This window comes from Antechinus flavipes, chromosome 1, assembly GCF_016432865.1.
Source record: "Antechinus flavipes isolate AdamAnt ecotype Samford, QLD, Australia chromosome 1, AdamAnt_v2, whole genome shotgun sequence".
NCBI lineage: Eukaryota > Metazoa > Chordata > Mammalia > Dasyuromorphia > Dasyuridae > Antechinus > Antechinus flavipes.
Window position 1 is genome coordinate 508,832,516 of NC_067398.1, and position 19,946 is coordinate 508,852,461.

The 19,946-nt window shown below is 34.6% G+C and overlaps 1 protein-coding gene across 2 annotated transcripts in view; it reads left to right on the forward strand.

The window, feature by feature from the left end:
• VAPA (VAMP associated protein A) overlaps window positions 1-4,933 on the forward strand; it is a 73,840-nt gene extending 68,907 nt beyond the window's left edge. For both annotated transcript variants that reach the window (XM_051970469.1, XM_051970468.1), the window contains one exon: window positions 4,181-4,933. In XM_051970469.1, the coding sequence (XP_051826429.1) occupies window positions 4,181-4,339 (159 nt within the window). In that variant the 3' untranslated portion in view covers window positions 4,340-4,933. The remainder of the gene's footprint in view (window positions 1-4,180) is intronic.
• Window positions 4,934-19,946: the final 15,013 nt, after the last annotated feature.

Genomic DNA, 19,946 nt, shown 5'->3' on the forward strand with positions numbered 1-19,946 from the left:
GAAAAGAAGTCTTAAAAGCACATTAATCCTCCTTTATTTTAAAGATGATGAAACTTTAGAAATAGGGATATATGATAAAAAATTCAGATCTTCTGATTTTTCCTAGTATTCTTTCTACTATGGAGCCCTTCTTAAGTAGTAGGAAGAAATATAGGGTTTAATTGAGGTAGCTGGTAGCAGAGTAGCTGGAATAGCAGGAAGGTGAGTTAAAATCTGGCCATAGAAATTTACTAAGTGTGTGACTTCTGGCAAGTTAATTAACCCCTGTTTGGCTCAGCGTGGTTGTGAAGATAAATGAAGTAGTACTTATAAAGCGCTTAGCACAGTGCCTGGCATATAATAAACATTATAGAAATGTTAGTTATGTATAGTTAGAAAAGTAGTATGTGAACATCCACTAAAGGAAGAGAAAGTTACCCTTTTCATCCTCTTTTACCTTTTAGATCCATAGTAAGTGACCTTTAATCTGTCACCTGGTGTATATGAGTGGAGGACAAAATAAAGAATGGCATTAGGCAGGACATTTTTAAAAATGATGGAATTGATATAATGGAAAGAAACACAGATCAATCAGAGTTTTGAGTTACATGTTAGATTTATATTAGAAGGAAAAGCAAGTTATATACATAATAGATTCATAATAGATTCAAGATGTTTTTTTTTCCCTCCCCCTCCCACCCATAATTTTCTGCATCCATTCTTACAAAGTTTTTGAGTTTCAAAATTTTCTCCTTCCTGTGTTTCTAAAACTAAGTAATTTGATACATGCAATCCTGTAAAACGTATTTCCATATTAGTCACCCTTGTGAAAAGAAACAAATCAAAAGGAAAAAAAAAGCCAAAAATTAAAATGAAAAAGTATTCTTCAATCTGCATTCAGAATCAGTTCTTTCTCTGGATGTGGATAACATTTTCTATCATGAGTCCTTTGTAATTGTCTTGGATCACTATTGCTGAAAGAGCTAAGTCATTTATAGTTAAATCATCTTATGGTGTTGCTATTACAATATTCTGTTTTGTTCATTTTACTTTGTATCAATTCATACAAGTCTTTCCAGGTTTTTCTAAAATCAACTTGTTATTTCTTATATAACATTCCATTGCATTCAAATACTACAGCTTGTTCAGCTGTTCCCCAATTGATGAACATTCCCTCAATTTCCAATTTTTTGCCACTACAAAAAGAGCTGTTATAAATATTTTTGTACATAAAAGCCTTTTCCCCTTTTTCGTGATTTTTGGAATACAGACCCAATAGTGGTATTATAGCTGGATCAGAGGGGATATACAGTTTGGTTGTCCTTTGGACACAGTTCAAAATTGTTCTCCTGAATGGTTGGATTAGTTCAAAACTCCACCAACAGTGCATTATTGTGTCTCACATCTCCCCTATCCTCTCCACAATTTATTGTTGTCCTTTTTGTCATTAGTCAATCTGATGGGTGTGAGGGTTGTACCCGGGAATTGTTTTTAATTTGCATTTCTCCAATCAAAAGTGATATAGAACATTTCTTCATATGACTACATAGCTTTGTTTTCTTTTATCTGAAAACTGCCGGTTCATATCCTTTTTCATATCCTTTGATATTGCCTACCTTTCTGTATAACTTCAGTAAGTCCTGATTTGTGTAGCGAAATGAGATTGAAAGAGGAATGGAATAAAACTGAAAAATTTATTGAAACACTGTGTGAGAAACAGTTTGCTAATAAGTACTTAAGTTACAAATAGAAATTCTATATAGTCTCTGCTCTCAGCTTGTCCATTTTCCAATTGGGAGATGATATTATAAAGGAGGGTTCATAATCGATGCATAGGGATAATACTTACTCATGGGTTGTTGTGAAGAACAACTTGGATAATGAGTGTAAAACTGTTTAACTATTTAAAGAATTGTTACATCACTTTTCTATTTTTTGATAATAGCTACTATTTATATAGCTCTTAGATAAGTGTTCAAAGCACTTTATACTCAGCTGATGTGTAATTTAGGAATTTAGGTACTTTTTTGCTGAAATGTCAAAAGATTGTTGCAATAAAGGTTGAAGGAAGTTAAAGAATTCCTAATATAATATAACTTAAAATATGCAGAGCTTTTTATCTCTGATACAGTCTGTAATGCAAATTTGGCAGTACTTTGTTATTCTTAGCTGTCTGTTGACATGGAAATAGCTTTCTATCAAGAACTTTTGCAGGCAGTGTTAATCATGTAATGTGATTTTTGGATTATATATGAGACATGATTTTTTCAAGTTATTTCTATCCCAGCTTGACTGAGGTTCAAGAAGTGTGTCAGAGAGATTTTAGTGAATTTTAAAATGTTTATATCGATGGGATATAAACCTTTCCACACCACCTTCAAAAATTTTTACTAAGTTTGTAGCCATTTACACTTAATGAATTTATTAAAACTTAAAATTACATTAAGACTCTTGGACATATCATGTCTATTCTTCTCCAGAGAGAATTTTAAAAAGAAAGAAAAAAGGCAGCTTGGCCAAATTAAAATGATAAATCAGGGTGTGTGGGTGTGTGTTTGTGTGTGATTCCTTACCCCTCCCAAAAAGGGAGAGGGGTTAAAAAAAAAAAAAGACCAAAATTTTTTTTTTTTTTGGTAATAAACTCAGATACTAAAAAGGAATATTTCTATATACACAACAGAACCTAAAAAGAATCTTCCATACTACTTGCATCTTAATAAAATACTTAAAAAAACTGCAGCCCTGTCATCTTGAGTTTTTTCTTTTCTGTGTGCTTTTTAAAAAACTGTCAGCAGGAAGCATATTTATTTCCTCATTCTTCTTTGGGATTAGCCTTGATATTATAATTATAAAACCAGCCAGTTTCATTGTTTCTTTGTGTTATTCATATATATCATTTCATACAGCATGTTATTATTCTACTACACCCATATATCAAAATATATGCTTAACTGTTCCCCAAATGATGGAAGTATTTGTTTCTCTAGTTCTTTTGCTGTTAATAGAGGAAGAGGTATAATATCATACCTTACTTACTGTGTAAGGGATCTTTCTGTGTTAGTTTTCTGTGCACTTAAATTCCTAACAGTTTGGGTCAAAGTATCAGTAGTTTCTTAACATAATTTTTAGGTTTTCTACAATGATCAGTTCTATTCACAACTCAAAATAGGGTGCCTGATTCCACAACCCTTCTTTAAGAACAGTGGATATTGGTCTTTTTTCATTTTTGCCAACATACTGGGTCTGATGTGAAATCTCAAAGATGTTTTTATAGTCTTGATTGCTAACACTTTCACAGTTTTTAGTTTTTGAAAAAAAAAATTGTTCATAGTCTTTGATCACTTTAAATATTTGGAAATGACTATGCTCAGTGTATTAATTTCTTAGTTTTCTAAATAGCTTATCAGATCTTCATCAGAGCTAAAAGAAACAGATTCTTCCCCTTTCCCTCCCATTAATAGTTTTTCTTCTCATTCTATCTGCATTGATTTTGTTGTTGAAAAATAGGTTTTCCATTTGATCAGAGATGTAAATTTTTTTTTACTTTTTGTCATTACCTTTCTTCCATATTTAAGAATTCATTCTCTAGCCATTGTTGTCTAAGTAACTTTTTTTTATTACTCACGTTACATATTCATTTTGAGCTTATTGTGATATGAGGGTAAGATGTTGATTTATTCTTTAATTCTTGCCAAATGACTTACCAGTTTTCACACCAGTTAGTTTCAAATAGGGAGTTCTTCTCCAAATGATTTTTGATCCTATGTTTACTAAACATCATCCTAACTGATGTTTCACTAATTTACTTTTATATTTTTTAACCAAGTAGTTTTGATGATTGCCGTTTTATAGCATAATCTGAGGTTTGATTTTCCCTTCATTTTGATTTCTTTTAGTATTTCACTAGAGCTTTTTGTTCCTCCAAATCAATTTTATAATTTTGTCTCTCTTTATAAACTACATAGTTAGATTTGGTATAGCATCAAACCTGTAAATTAATTTATATAGTTTTTTTTTATTATTTTGGCATGGCCCATCAGTAAAACACTGATCATTCTTCTAATTATTTGTCATTCATTACTTCTTTAAAATATTTTAAAATTATTTGATAGTATAATAATGACCATCTTTTTAATGTGTGATTTTTTTTTTTTTTTGTTTTGTTTTTGTGTTTTGTTTTGTTTTGTTTTGTTTTTTGCAGGATGAAGGTTTAAGGCTCAGAAAGGTAGCACATGCGGATAAAGCTGGATCAAGCTCAGCCATGTCTTTCAGAGAGAATGTCACCAGTCCTCTTCCTTCACTTCTTGTTGTAATTGCAGCCATTTTCATTGGATTCTTTCTAGGCAAATTCATCTTGTAGAGTGAAGCATGCAGAGTGCTGTTTCCTTTTTTTTTCTTGACCAGAAAAAGATTTGTTTACCTACCATTTCATTGGTAGTATGGCCCACAGTGACCATTTTTTTTGTGTACAGCGTCATGATAGGCTTTGCCTTTAATGATCTCTCACGGTTAGAAAACACAATAAAAACAAACTGTTCGGCTACTGGACAAATTGTATATTATATCAGATCATCAATAGCAGGTGTCAGTTGCACATTCAGTCCTTTATGAAATTCATAAATAAAGAATTGTTCTTTGTGGTTTTAATAAGAGTTCAAGAATTGTTCAGAGTCTTGTAAATGTTATTTTAATAATCCCTTTAAAATTTATCTGTTGCTGTTACCTCTTGAAATATGATTTATTTAGATTGCTAATCCCACTCATTCAGGAATATGCCAAGAGGTATTCTGTGGGGAAATGGTGCCTCTTACAGTGTAAATTTTCTCCTTTACCTTTGCTAATATCATGGCAGAATTTTTCTTATCCCTCGTGAGGCAGTTGTTGACTTGAGTTTTTCATCCTTACAATCCTGTCCCATGGTATTTAACATAAAAAAATAAAACTGTTAACAGATTCTTGCTGGGTAGCCTGTTTGTGTCTCTTATATCATTAGAAGGGGATACCTAAGAAGTGTTTTGTGTATAATAATTTGAAGACTAGTAATGCATTCTCTCAACACTCAACCCCATGTATTTGACTTATTCTGATATTTGTAATTAAATCTGGAAGAAAAAAAACCACAAAATGAAATCTGTTCTTAGAAGGAAAGAAAAATGATGAATTTTGATGCTGCTTTTAGTATTATGGATGATGATAATCAAAAATATATTCACCATGATCATTTGAAACACACAAAAAACTATAGGGATTAAAATATTTTAATTATATAGTAAAATTGCATATGTTTAAATGTCTATTGCATTGAATGTACCACTGTCCTATCAGTTTCTTCTGGTGTCTTCCTGAAGGAGACAAATTCTCCTTAATTCTAATCAAGTACTTTTAAACCAAGATAATCATTTTTATCAAATTTATAACTTATTTCAAAATATTAAACTACATGTATTTTCCCCCCAGTTTTACATACAAAATAACTTTCCACAATGGAAAGTTGATGTTACTGAGCAAGTCTTAAATATTCTTCCTGAAAAATGATTTAAGTACTCTTTGCAAAATTTATTTGTTAACCATGTAAACCGTTTTCAATTTAAGAATGCATTTATGGGGTCTGATACTTTGCTGCACCTAGTCTTGCTTCATTTCATTTATACTAATTATAGGTAATAATAGAGCAAGAGAACAGTGATTGGATCTAAATGTAAGGTAGCATATTTCAATCTTAATAAATGAATATGTGGTTTTTTTTAAATGTGTCTAAGTGAAAATGAAGCATATTAGTCTTCCTGGTCTGTAGGACTTGATGTGGTGCAGTGAAGTGTATCAGATCTGGTTCTAAATGCACATTTTATAAGTTGTGAAATGTTATAGAGAAAACAATATTTTGGTTGATTTCTAGTTTTCTTCAATGGACAGATCACATGTATCATGTTAATTGCTTTCTCTGGTAACTTCTTGCCTATGTACAAAGACATCTATGAAACATATGAGTAATGCTTACCTTTTGCCATTAGCATGCAACCACATAAGATCCTTCCATGGTGTATGCTCTATTGTCTTTGTAGATGTTTCCTCCCATTCTGATAACTGGAAAAGCATGCTTACGAGGCTTACATTTTCTTTACATAAATTTGAAAACATAATCCCTTGGCCTAAAGTTCTGTGTTTTTAACTTTAAATTGATGACAAGCTTCCCCTTAAAAGTTAATGTCACAAAGAATGCAATGAAACTTTGTAGGTTATGGAAGAGAATTATAAATCTTTGAAGAGAGCATTGAAATCATTTAAATCCCTTCATTTTATAGATGAAACAACTAAGACCAGGGGAGGTAGTTACCTAACCCCAAGGTCAGACAAGTTAGATCCACTGGAAGAAGGGTGGATTCTGTGTCAAAAGACTGAAATCTTTCAATTTCCTAGGCTAGTGCTGTTTCCAATACTTTAGTAAACAGTGATTTCATCACAATGAGAGAATTAATAAATTCTAAATTCACACTAAAATAATTAGTGTGAGATTCTATTTTAATGGGTATGTGTGTAGTTTCATATTAATGGTGGAGTTGTATTACAGATATCTTTGTTTAATAGATATAGGTTTGACTTCAATGCTTAAGTTTTAGGAATGGCCACCTGACATGGTATCAAAACTTATGAAATTGAATCTATTTTTAAATGGCTATTATACAAAATTGATTACATAGTGGGTGATCATGCACTGTTAAGTAGCTTAGGAAGCATCAGCAAAATATGTGTGCACATAGGCATTTTAACACAGTCTATATACCACAAGGTGCTTTAATAATAATGTTGGGGGGAGGGTGGGGCTGTGACTTGGTTTCTAGTAAACGCTTTCATAGCTGTATAAAATGTAATGCTCATTTATTTTGCTATCAGAAGTCACCTTGAAAAAGTCCAACTGTTTAGTGAATAATAGAATATGGATTAAATTGTTTGTCTTTGTTCCATACACATTTAGATTTTTTTTTTTTTTTCTTTGCCTGCTTACTTGTGTATGTAAGCATGGGGAAATACATCATTGCTAATAGTTAGACTTACAACCAAGTGACTGAAGGCCTTAAGTTCATGTTATGCTAAATGCACTACTTTCATTCTTTCTAAAACTAATGTACCCTAATTTTGCCCATTTTCTTGTATTTACAAGAAACATATGATTTGTATTCTGAGTGTATAGTATGCTTTAAAAGTTTTTTAAAGATGAAATGGCACTTAGGAAAAAATGTAGTATAAAAGATTCAGAAATCCTGGCAAATGAAAAATATATTCTTAATCCCTGAAGTAGTTTAGATCAGTATTTACCTTGTCATTAAAATTGGTATTAATCTGTTGAAGGGTTTGTTTTAGAATGTGATCTTTCAAAATGTGCCACTTAGAAAAAAGTTTTTGACAAGACAAAAATATTCTTGTGGAATACATTGCAAAATTGTACTCTTTATCACTTTTACATGCTTTCAGTTAATAGTATGCCCAGAGCTTTTCACACCTATTAAGTGATCTTGGTGTGTGCAGTTTAAAAAAAAAAATAACTTGCCCTTTGTCAGAATTATAGGTAGAGATAAATGCTTATAACAGATGGAAAGCAACAAAATAAGTAGGTAATGAATCTTTATTTTCTAGCTTCCGGGAGTGGGGCAGGGGGGTGGGTGGGTATCAAACAACTGAGTGAATAAATAAACTATTAAAAATAGTGGTGGAGTCTCATTTTCCTTTTTTAAAGAAAAAATTAAACAAAATCTGATTATTTACTGCTTCTAAAGATGCTTGATTAGTTGCATTCCTAAATAAAGCTTATGGTCCAAACTTAATTTTCCAGTGAGAAAGCCATTTGTGTGTGTGTGTGTGTGTGTGTGTGTGTGTGTGGGAGGGCAAAGAGAGAATGGATTTTAAAGAAGAGAATGGAGAAGAAAAATATTTCTATTAATTCTACCTCTAGTAATAAACCTAAGAAAATTGTTTTTAGTTTCAGAAAATCTGAGAATATTTTACTACTCTAGTGATCTGAATTTTGAGGAGGCTTAGTCTGTTTCTGAAGTTAGTGTGATTGTTGACCAGAGAAGAGGATTCTTGCAATTTGGGGGGTAAAAAAAAATTATGAAGTTGTTATTATTTTTTTTTTTATTGAGACATTTTAAATTCCTGAAGGTAGTGTGATGTAGTGTGATGATAGTTGGCTGGAGAAGCGGTTTGCTATTTAGGGGCAAAAAATAAAGTTAATTTTTACTTATTAAGACATTTTTACATTGTCAATGACAAACCTAAAAGGATAAAAACTAAGAATAATAGAATTGACTCGAAACGAGTAACTAAGTGCACCTTTTTAAGATTTTAAGATAGATATTTGAGGTTTTGCTTCTCACATTGATGATGACAGCACAAGTTATGTATAATAAATAGTATTTAATTTAAACACAGCTCTGGAGTCAGAAGACCTGAGTTCAAGTCCTAATGATACTGAGTGACTGGGAGTAAGACTTACCTTTATTCTCCCAGGTAATTTATGTAGTCTTTTGCAGATTTGGCTTGTTAGTTGATCAGTTCCTTATAGCAGTAAACTTTAAGACCTGCCATACTACTCTTCTTTCACACTACCTCTACCCATAAAACTTTGCAGGAGTTTTTTTCCTTAAGAATCAAATCTTATAAGAAATTAAGGATTATTTACTTTTGTAATAGCAGTTTTATTTAAATTGATGATTTGTACTTCTAATGTATAAGGAAGAAGGGTGGTTTATAATGAAAGTATTTGAAAATAAATGCATTTTAGTGTTTGTACTTGAGAAAATCTTTAAGTACTATTTTTTACTGTCATCTTTATATAATGTAAAAGCAGACCAAAGTGATTTCCAGAGTCTATCTTATTTCATGTGATTTCTTTCCCCTACTTGTATATTTCTCAAAACCTGGTACTTAAGATTTTAAAGGTAAGCCTCAGCATGTTGGATTCTGTTAAAATCAAGTCTCTTTTCCCCCTCCCCATTGTAATTTTAAATTAGTCTTTACCTTTGTAATAAGAGTTGCCATGTTTTTCTGATGCTTTTAGGTTCCAAACTAAAAGTAGGAATAATTCCCTCTTTATGAGAACACTGGGGCCTAATTTTCAGTCATTTTATATTTGTCCATTGGCCCCTTCCCCCTCTAAAATCATCAATGAATTATCATCCTGAAGAAAAAGCTCTAAGTAAAAGTGCATATTGTCATGAAGTACCATAATGTGGTATCAAAGAATGGGATTTCTGGAATTATTTTTAAGAAATATAGAGGAAGAAAAAATTGGATTGAAATATCTAATCCAGAGTTGTAAGACATGTTGCACATAATGCTGTGAACATTCCTGACCTACGTTAAAATCTAGTTCCTAATAGATTTTAATGAAATGTGTGTATAATTTTTTTTTTTAAATCACTATGTATCCTGCAGAAATCTTTGTGGTTTAGTGGCATCTTTGTATTTTGAGTTCTATACCACTGGATTAGTTGACCTTCTGAGGGTGATTTTTAATAAAGTTGTGATTTTATGATTCTTTGAAGTAATTCGTCTCCCCCTTAGGATTAGTGCCTACAGTGGTCTAAAAATGCACTGGGAAGTGACTTCAAGTAATTGCTTATGAAGGACTTAAAGTTTACAAAATATTTAGTGTAACAGGGCTATATAAAATCATTATTCTTGTTTTGTACTTGAGGAAATGAAAAATCAAATGGTAGATGGCAAAAGCAGAAATGACCTTTCCTCGTTTCCATTTATTTAGTTAGAAATCATTAAGGACACTACAAACTTTATTTAAATTTTTTTTTTTAAATTTATAGCTTTTTATTTACAAGATACATGCATAGGTAATTTTTCAGCATTGACATTTGCTCCAGTTTTTCTTCTCCTTCCCTCCACTCCCTCCTCCAGATGTCACAGGTAGTCCAATACATGTTAAGTATGTTAAAGTATATGTTAAGTACAATATACGCATACATGTCCAAACAGTTGTTTTGCTGTATGAGAAGAATTGGACTTTGAAATAATGGACAATTAACCTGTGAAGGAAATAAAAAATGCAAATGGACAAAAATAAGAGGGATTGGGAATTTTATGTAGTGGTTCACACTCATTTCCCAGAGTTCTTTCGCTAGGTGTAGCTGGTTCTATTCATTATTGAACAAATGGAACTGATTTGGTTCATCTCATTGTTGAAGAGAGCCACGTCCATCAGAATTGATCATCCTGCTCATTTCACTTAGCATCAGTTCATGTAAGTCCAGGCCCTTTTGAAATCATTCTGGTTATTTCTTATAGAACAATAATACTCCATAACATTCATTTATCACAATTTATTCAGCCATTCTCCAATTGATGGGCATCCACTCATTTTCCAGTTTCTGGCCATTACAAAGAGGGCTGCCACAAACATTTCTTGCACATACAGGTCCCTTTCCCTTCTTCAAGATATCTTTGGGATATAAGCCCAGTAACACTGCTGGATCAAAGGGTATGCACAGTTTGATAACTTTGAACATAGTTCCAAATCGCTCTCCAGAATGGCTGGATGTATTCACATTTCCACCAACAATGTATCAGAGGACACTACAAACTATTTAGGCAATGCTAATTAGGCAAGTCAAACTTATGACTATTACTAGAGTATATGTGTACATGCATTTGTCCATATGTGTATATACACACAGTTTTAAGGAAATGTATTAATGATTTGGGCAGTCAGAAAAGGCCTCATACTAAATGTTTAAGTCTTGAAAGTGTATTGGGATTTCAAGAGACGGGTAGAGGGGACAGCTTAGGGAACCAGGAATGTCATGTGAGGATTAGCAAGTAGACCAAGTTGGCTGGAATATAGAGTATGAAAGATGTATTAGATGGATTTTAAATGCCAACTAGAGGAATTTGTATTTTATCTTTGAGGTAATAGAGAAAAGCTGAAGCTTTTTAAAGTGACTGATGCTTTGGAGTTACTTGGTCAGTCCTGAATAATATAGGTGTGAATGAGTTAATTATTCCCTTAATTGTGTACTCTTGAATTGTTGAATAAGTGATCTGAATTAAAGTGAGCATAATATGACATTCAGTGATGGATGAGAAATGATGTAGAATCTAGTTTGAGAGGGCGAGGAGAAGAATAGATGACTCCCAAGTTACTTTGATTAAGTGCTTTTGACAGACATGAGATGAGTAGGTTTAGAGAGGAACAGTTCTTTCTTTGTACATACTGAATTTGAGCTGCTATCTCGATGTAGATTTCCAGCAGGCATTTGGAGATTTGGGACAGAAGCTCAGGAGAGAAGAGAGGGCTACATATGTAGATTTCGATCACCTGCGTAGAACCCATGAGAGCTGATGAGGTCACCAAGTGTAGAATTAGTATCTAGGTGGGAGCCCTAAGATGAACCCATAGAGGAGCAGGGGTCAGAACACAGATCATAGAACTGTCTGCTGAAAACCCAAATATACTAACTTAAACATGGCAGAAAAGTCAAAGAAACTGAGAAAAGATTATTGGATTTAGCAAGATACTTGTTTATCTTATCTCCCCTTTCCTCACCCTTTCCTATTTTATTAAAAGAACATCAAGATCCTCTATTCTGAAGTGATGTAATTCCATAGTGAGTGTTTTTAATTGGTTCTAAAATGGTGCTATTATAGGATGATTTAATATCTGTCTGCTTGAGAGAATGGGAAGGAGCATTCAACTTAACCTCTTCAAAGTTAAATTCTCAGCTTGAAACAGGAAATTAAATTAGCCAAGAAGCATCATGCTTACATAGTAAAGAATCTCAAAACATGCTATCTCTTGAACAAAAGTTAAATCATGTAAGAAAACATTGAATTTGTTTTTCACAATTAAAAAGATTGCTAAGTAAATGCAATATTATAAAAACAGGAGAATGTCTTTAAGAAAACACCTTCCCTTTCTGCCCTTCACTTTGATCTTTTGCATACAATTAATATCACTTAAGATATCACTAGTAGATCTTTGAGCTTCTAACAGGCAGTCCTTGTTTTTCCTCAATTCTAGTTACTGGGTAACACTGGACCTGTGATTTTGTTATTACAGGAAGTAATGTCTCAGCATTACTTTGACTTTGAAGATGAGATGGAGCAGTCCATCTGTTCATAAAAGGTCACACAAAATATCTCATGATCTTATAAACAGATTATCAGAACAAAGGTGATTTGCAATAATCCACTTAATTTCATTAGTACTCATGAATGCACAAGGCAAGGCGTGTTTTCTGAAGCAGGATCTCAGACGAGAAGGGACAGAATTCATCTACTTTGAGCCATTTATTTTACCGAAGTGGAAGCTGAGGTTTCAGTCTAATCAAATGGCTTTCCAAAGGTTGTCGAGTAAATGCAGAATCTAGACTCCTTTTGACTTAATGCATACCTCTCCACCACATTGTTTCCTTCATAACGAAGAGAAAAATGATTTTGACTTAACTTGTTTTAACAAAAATTTTCTAACGTATCCTTAAGAAATCCATCTCGAAAAACAAAAACAAAACCCCAAAACCTAGCAAAATTAACCAACATCAAATCCTGACCAACACAGTGTCCCATACAGGTTAGTCCCCCACCCCTGCAAAAGGCTGAAAGGAATCTCACCCCCTCCTCCCACCAACAACTCGGTGAATGTGTAATTTTATTGTTCGGTTGTGTCCATCCCTATGGGCAATACTATCCATGGAGTTTTCTTGGCAAAGATACTGGAGTAGTTTGTCATTCCCTTCTCCAGTGAATTAAGGCAATATTTATGATAGTGAAGATGTAGGCACAGATGTTATTAGGATCAAAGGAGACAAAATATTTTACAAACCTTCGAGCTCTAAATAATTGATATTAGCCTACCATTATTCTCATGATGACTACATTCCTAGATGAGACTACATCTCATGATGACTACTTGAGCAATGCAGGAGTGTGCTGGTAAATAGCAATCTGGCTCCCTGGAAGAAAAAAAATGCATAATTTTTACCTTTAATCTGCATTATCAACATTTTCTTGTAAGTCTAGAGATTCACCAAAACAAATCACTTGTAACATTTGACTTTTTCAAGATCCTGTTAGACCCCTGGATGGAGAGATCTTTTAGAATTTTAGTGGAATATTTTTCATATTATAATTGTATTTTCATTTTAAATCCAAACAGTGCCAGTTGATAAAGAATAAACCTATTTATGAATTCTTTTATTGCTTTTTTTAGGTATTGTTTTCAATTGTGTGTTACTTGATCACACCTCTTTGTGTATGATACTTCATAGTATCATCACATTGCCTATATTGATTTTGTTAAAATTATTAAGCTTTAAAAGAAATTCTTTTCTCTCTCTCAAACTGCTGTCCAATGGAAAACTAACCAGGGAGATTAGAACCAGAGGAGTGCCTATTTTGAAAACAGAGAATGGAGAACTTCCCAAATTCAGCTTGAGATTGAAGAGATTTGAGAGATTATTGTATTGTTTCACATACTTGTTTTTCAGATGACAAAACAGTGCCTGACAGGTTGTGACTTGCTCAGAGTCACAAAGCTAATGAATATCAGAACTGTCAATTCTCAGTAGGGCGTCACAGTTAGGAATCTAATGTTCGGCCTGTAAGGGACCTAAAGATTAGTTAGTCTAATTCTATAAATCAGTAATGATGTATCCAAATTCACATAGGTTATGATACAAGTGGGCTTTGAAGATAGGCCCTTTAATTCCATATTTAATGCCCTTTCTACTATGCCATTTATGATTCATTCTATGAATTTAACTATAGAGTTAGGAAACAGGTTTGAACTTTATCTCATTGCGGAAAGCTGATTTTTAATTAACCCTCTGATATGAATTTTTTCCCCCCTCAAATGGCCTTTTTATAAAAGCAGAAAGAAGAATGGAGGAGAGAAATGCCCAATTTTCAAAGGTTCCACTTAATTGAATACAGACAGTACATTTTGTTTCTCTTTCCTCTTGCTCAGAATGTTTTTGAGCAGTATTATACATAAAAAATACAGTTTTCAGGAAGCCTACTTGGACACAATTCTCTTAGATTTGGTTCAGTGCCAGATGTAATGCACTCTGTTTTACAACACACTTTAGGGAAGACTAAGTAAGTGAGAAGTTTAGTTTATAAGATCATGCTGAAGTAGGAGGCTGAATTTGGAATTGTAGAACTGAGGAGGGAACCCCCAAACTCTGAAAATCCTTAAAGGAGAAAATCTCCTTCAACTCTGCCTCAGTGAGGGGACTCCACCTGAAGCACAAACAGTTTCATCTTTGTTATCTGAGTGGGCTTGGCTCAGTCCTGAGACCCACTGAATTAAATTCAAATTCTAGCCCTAGCTGAAACCCATCCAGGAGCCAAACTGGGACTCCACCCACGAGCCCCCTTCAGCTTATAGCCAAAACCCCCTATTATAAAAGAGCCAAACTAAAATCCTCTCTTTGCAGAGATTCTAAATATGCCAGCCCTATGCTTGGCATGCCAAGAGTCGCTGCCCACTGGAATACTATTTCCAGTGCTATCCTCTCTTTACTCTCACCTATTTCCTTAAACTTTAACCTTACTTTTCCTAAATTTTAACCTTACTTCCAATCCCCATAATAAACCTCTTTTATCAATCTAGGATTTTGGGTCTGTAAGTTCCTTTATAGAGGATTTTGCGCTGCCACTAGACCTTATTTAACTCCCTAACCACCAGAAACCCTAATTTCATTTGGGTACTCCAAATCTAAACCTCATCAAAACTAGGATTAGATTGCCTGGGACTACTTGATTTTTGTCAAAATTACTCTGGGATTCAGTTTCCTCATCCTGTGTGTAATTTTGAATGATAGGCTCACTTGACAAAAAAGGATGGGCTCACTTTGGGGATCTTTTTCCTTCTAGCCCAACCTAGATAAAATCTGAGTGTCAATATCTACTATTATTAGTTTTCCCTTATAAGTAGTAAGGCTCATAAGACATCAGACACTTTTGGGGAGAAGGGGGCACAGTAAAGTGGAAAGGGAAGAAGCATGTACTAAGCATCTACTATATGCCAGGCACTATGCTAAGCACTGTCTGTATATGATTTCATTTGATTTTTATAACAACCCTGTGAGGTGGTGTTATTCCCATTTTACAGTTGAGGAAACTGAGGCAGTCATTAAGTGATTTCTAGGATCATTGTGTTAGTATTTGATACTGAATTTGAACTTTGGTCTTTGAATCCAGGTCTAGAGCTTCTATATATACCACCCCTGAAGAACATAGTTAAAATCATAAAACTGATGAAGCTTAGAAATAATGAACTTCCAAATATTTCCCATACATCATATTTATAGAAATCTTCCATCTTTTCATAGTGATTTATACAATTCTCTAGACTTAAAGAACTACATAGGGTAGGGACTCCCTAGCAAAGGGAGATAAACTTGGACACATGGAAAATTTCCCCATCATGGCTAGGAGAGGGAAATGGGACTTGATGGAGTAGAGTATGTTTAAAGATGTCACAGCATTTAAAGAAATCATTTGCAATAATGGCATAGAGCAGAAGTCAAGCCAAGCGTTTATTAGGCACCCAGTATGTGTTAGGGGGTGAAAAGAAAGGCAAAACCTGTCCCAGCCCTCAAAAGAGATCAGTCATTTAATGATGAAGGGAGCTAGCTAAGCCTTGAAAAGAAGCCTGGAGGGAGAGAATTTCAGGCATGGGGAATAACTGGTGAAAATATGCAGGGTAAGCAGAGATGATGGATCTTGTTTGAGGAATAGCAAAGAGGCGGGAGTCGCTCCATTATTGGGTATATGCAGATGAGGAAGGTATAAGAAGAAAGAATTTATATAACACCTATTATGTACAGGCACATGTCATCTTCATCCTTATACTAGGGAGAAGAAGCTTCTGGCCAGTAACAGGGAGGGAGGCGGGGAAGAGAGCAAGTGAGGGGAGCCACCCAGGCAAAGAAAACTATTATAAGCACTACCTGTAGGCCAACTCCTGCTCCACACTCTAGTTGGGGGAAAAAGTGCTTATCGGAGGGTTTTCTTGCAAGACAGAAAAAACTAGAATTCTTAAAAATTTCAATGATAGGACAGGAGTCTTTAGGGTGAATTGGGATATCTGCTCCACATTTTGGGAACCTGGAAGGGATTGGCCAACCGCCTTTGTGAAGGAGGAAAAGGCCCGAGGGTAAGAATACAATGAGGCTACCCCGTCCCAATCTGGAAGGTGAGGGGAAGCCAGGAGGGAAAAAGAGAAAGAAATGGACAGAGGAGAAAGTTCTCCTTTTGCTGGGATTCTGCTCAGGCCAGAGGATTGTATAGGATTCTAGAGAAGGGAAGACCCTTGGTTAGTGATTCTTGCGTTTCAATGGGTTGGGTATGAATCCTTTTTAATATTTTGTGGTGTGTAAATCAGTTTTGTGTTTGATATCTTCTTGGCCTCAAAGGATAAAAAGGCCTTCTTGGATACAAAAGGAGCTGGTGGCCATCCTTTTGGGGACTCTCAGATACAGATAAGCCTAGGTTTCACCTGAGTGAAAACACATGGTCCTTAAAAAGGTCTTTCAGGCCAGAACTTCAGACACAAGGATAACATGTAAAAAACAAGAGAGGGTGGGGCAGCTAGGTGGCGCAGTGGATAGAACACCAGCCCTGAAGTCAGGAGGACCTGAGTTCAAATGTGATCTCAGACACTTAACACTTCCTAGCTGTGTGACTCTGGGTAAGTCACTTAGCCCCAGTTGCCTCAGGGAAAAAAAAAAAAAAAAACACCACACATAAACAAGAGAGGAGTGGGGTTGACCTACATACTCCCCTTTTAGTTCTAAAAATCCTGTGATCTCTAATGATCATTCTTATAATTCATTTTTTTTAAAATTTTATTTTATTTAATAATCATTCTTATAATTCTGTAAATCATTTAATATTCCATTTGATTCTCACAATAGCCCTTCGAGGTAGTGCAAGCATTATTATCCCTATGCCAAAGCTCAGAGAGTTTAAGTGACTTGCTAAGAATGCAGCTATTAACAGCCTGAACTAGAAACTTCAGTCCCAGGTCTTCTGGCTCATGTTTTTTCTTTCACTTCCACCATTAGTTCAAAGGTATAATCTTCTGCAAGTCAAAAAGAACTCTGAGCTGATAGAAAGGCTTTTTGTTTTAATGGAAAAGAGCCAGGATGAAAGGGCGGCTTCAGGACCAAGCTTTCATCTGTCCATGGCAGCGTCAGTGTCAGCAGAGGCACCTCCTACTATGAGCAATTACACTTGGAAGCTGTGTCAGGTGTTTTTTTAGTTCCACAGAGATTGCAGCTGCTGCTATTATTTTAGCTTTTTGTCTTGACTCATGACACAGGTGAGTCATAAATGATAGCCTGGGATTTGCCATTTGTTCAGCCTGCAGGTGAAAAGGTTGTTTCTACATTGTGACAGTCATTAGGTTTCAGGCGTTTTGAGAACTAAGTTCAGTTTCCCTAACTTTTGTTTTAAATCTCAGGTAGCAAAATTTGATCGGAATCCAATTCAGAGTCTAATTCTGTAAAAAGAGATTGGAAGCCACTGATTTAACTTAAAGGAACAAGACTAAAATACTAGGTCAGGCCATGGGGAAAACTTTGCACATAAACAAACCTGCATTCTGTTCACAGCACCTAGGGCTGTGATCCTAAACATCTGTGTTTCCCGTTGAACAATTTTGTATTCCATGTCATTATTCTTCTAAGTGTTCTGAGATTGCATTATATTTGAATCTGTTATGATCTGAATTAGAGTACACAATATCCTTCAGAAACTGGACCTTCAAAGAAGCTTTATAATTTATAGAGTTTCATTTTTCTAATGGATACTGAGTATCTTCCATGATGATAGAGCCAACACATTTGAGAGTATATTTCTCTATTTTATGTCTCATTTGATATTCATAATCAAAGGAAATAAAGCAAAGTGATCTCTTGTTAAACTTCAGGCATGGGAGTTACCTTGTTGAAGGAGAGCTTTCAAGATGTTAATTTGCTAGGAGCAGCTAGTTAGTGTAGTGAATAGAGCACCAGCCCTGAAGTCAGGAGGGCTGACTGAATTCAAATGTGACCTCAGACACATAGCACTTCCTAGCTGTGTGATCCTGGGCAAGTCAATTTAACCCCAATTGCCTTAGGGGAAAAAAGATGTCAATTTGCTCTACTGAATCATGAGTTTTATAATCAACAACAACCAAAAAAAAAAAAAAACCAAGCGCAGTATATTTATCTTTCAATCACCTGTTTGACTGAAAAAATAAAGTCTTCTATAAGATTACATTTACACAAGCTTTCTTATGGATGCTCTTGCCATATTTATTATCTTTAAATATGTTGTAAGGTTAGGAAGGTGGGCATATACTACAGCAATTATGGGTACTTTCTTCAGAACTATTTTTCATCATAATGATGATGATGATCATCATTTAAAAGTGTTCCTTTCTGTAATTTCAGTCTAAGGAAATACTTAATACTACTCATACCCATGCTCACTCTTAATTTGCTCAGCTCCTAGCTCCCCAGATTTTTCTACTGCCATTTTATTAGCTAGCTAATGCTTCCTCTGATTGGTGAGTTTTTCCCCCTAGAACCTGCATTTGAATAAGTACTCACTTCAACTTTGCTCGCTAGTAATCTGGCTCAGCTCCTGATTCTCAGAATTATTTTCCCACTTTGCCCATACATAGGTACATTGCTCCAAACTCTGCCCCCTAGATTTTTAGCTCCTTTTTTAGGTGTTATCTTCCTTTATTGGAATGTGAATTCTTTGAGGATAGGAAGTTTCTTTTTGCTTATATTTATATTCTCAATCTTGCATAGTTAGTGCTTAAGAAAATGCTTTTCTTGGATCTAATTCTGTAATTCACCTAATAAGAAAAACCCAAAGGATAATGTCTATTTTCCCATTTTATGTCCATCTTATGTTGTTAACCTATCAATTTATTTATTTTGACTATATACTGTGAACTCTCAATGAAGAGGGCCCTAGAATTGAAAAGGAGAAAGAAAGCAGGCTGTGCTGCATTGAGGAATTTATACCATGCTTTTGATAATCCCCAAGCTTCTTTCTGACACAAAAGTCACCTTTGTTTTAATACCAAACCTGGTGATGCAATATAGGTCGAAGTTATAAAATGCCATATTCTCCAGATAATTAAAGAAGTAGGTCACACAAAGGATACTGGGGAGCCACTTTGTGGGGTATTAATAGGCTGCAATATATTTTAAGTTAAGAGTTGCTCAGCAATTTGGAATTATGCCCAAAGGGCTATCAAACTGTGCATATCCATTGACCCAGCAGTATTCTACTGGGCTTATATCCCAAAGAGATCTTAAAGGAGGGAAAGGGACCCACATGTGCAAAAATGTTTGTGGCAGCCCTTTTTGTAGTGGCCAGAAACTGGAAACTGAGTGGATGCCCATCAGTTGGAGAAAGGCTGAATAAATTGTGGTATATGAATGTTATGGAATGTTATTGTTCTATAAGAAATGATCAGCAGGATGAATACAGAGAGGTCTGGAGAGACTTACATGAACTGACGCTGAGTGAAATGAGCAGGATCAGGAGATCGTTGTACACGGAAACAAGATTATACGTTGATCAATTCTGATGGACATGATTCTTTTCAACAATGATATGATTCAGGCCAGTTTCAATGCTCTTGTGATGAAGGGAGCCATCTACACCCAGAGAGGGACTGTGGTAACTGAGTGTGGATCACAACATGGCATTTGCACTTCTTTTGTTGTTTGCTTGAATTTTATTTTCTTTCTTTTTTGATCTGATTCTTCTTGTGCAACAAGATAATTGTATAAATACATAAGTCTATATTGGATTTGCATACGTTTTTACCATGTTTAGCATATATTAGATTACTTGCCAACTAGGAGAGGGGATGGGGAAAGGGAGGGAAATTGGAACACAAGGTTTTACAAGGGTCAGTAGTGAAAAATTATCCTTGTATATGTTTT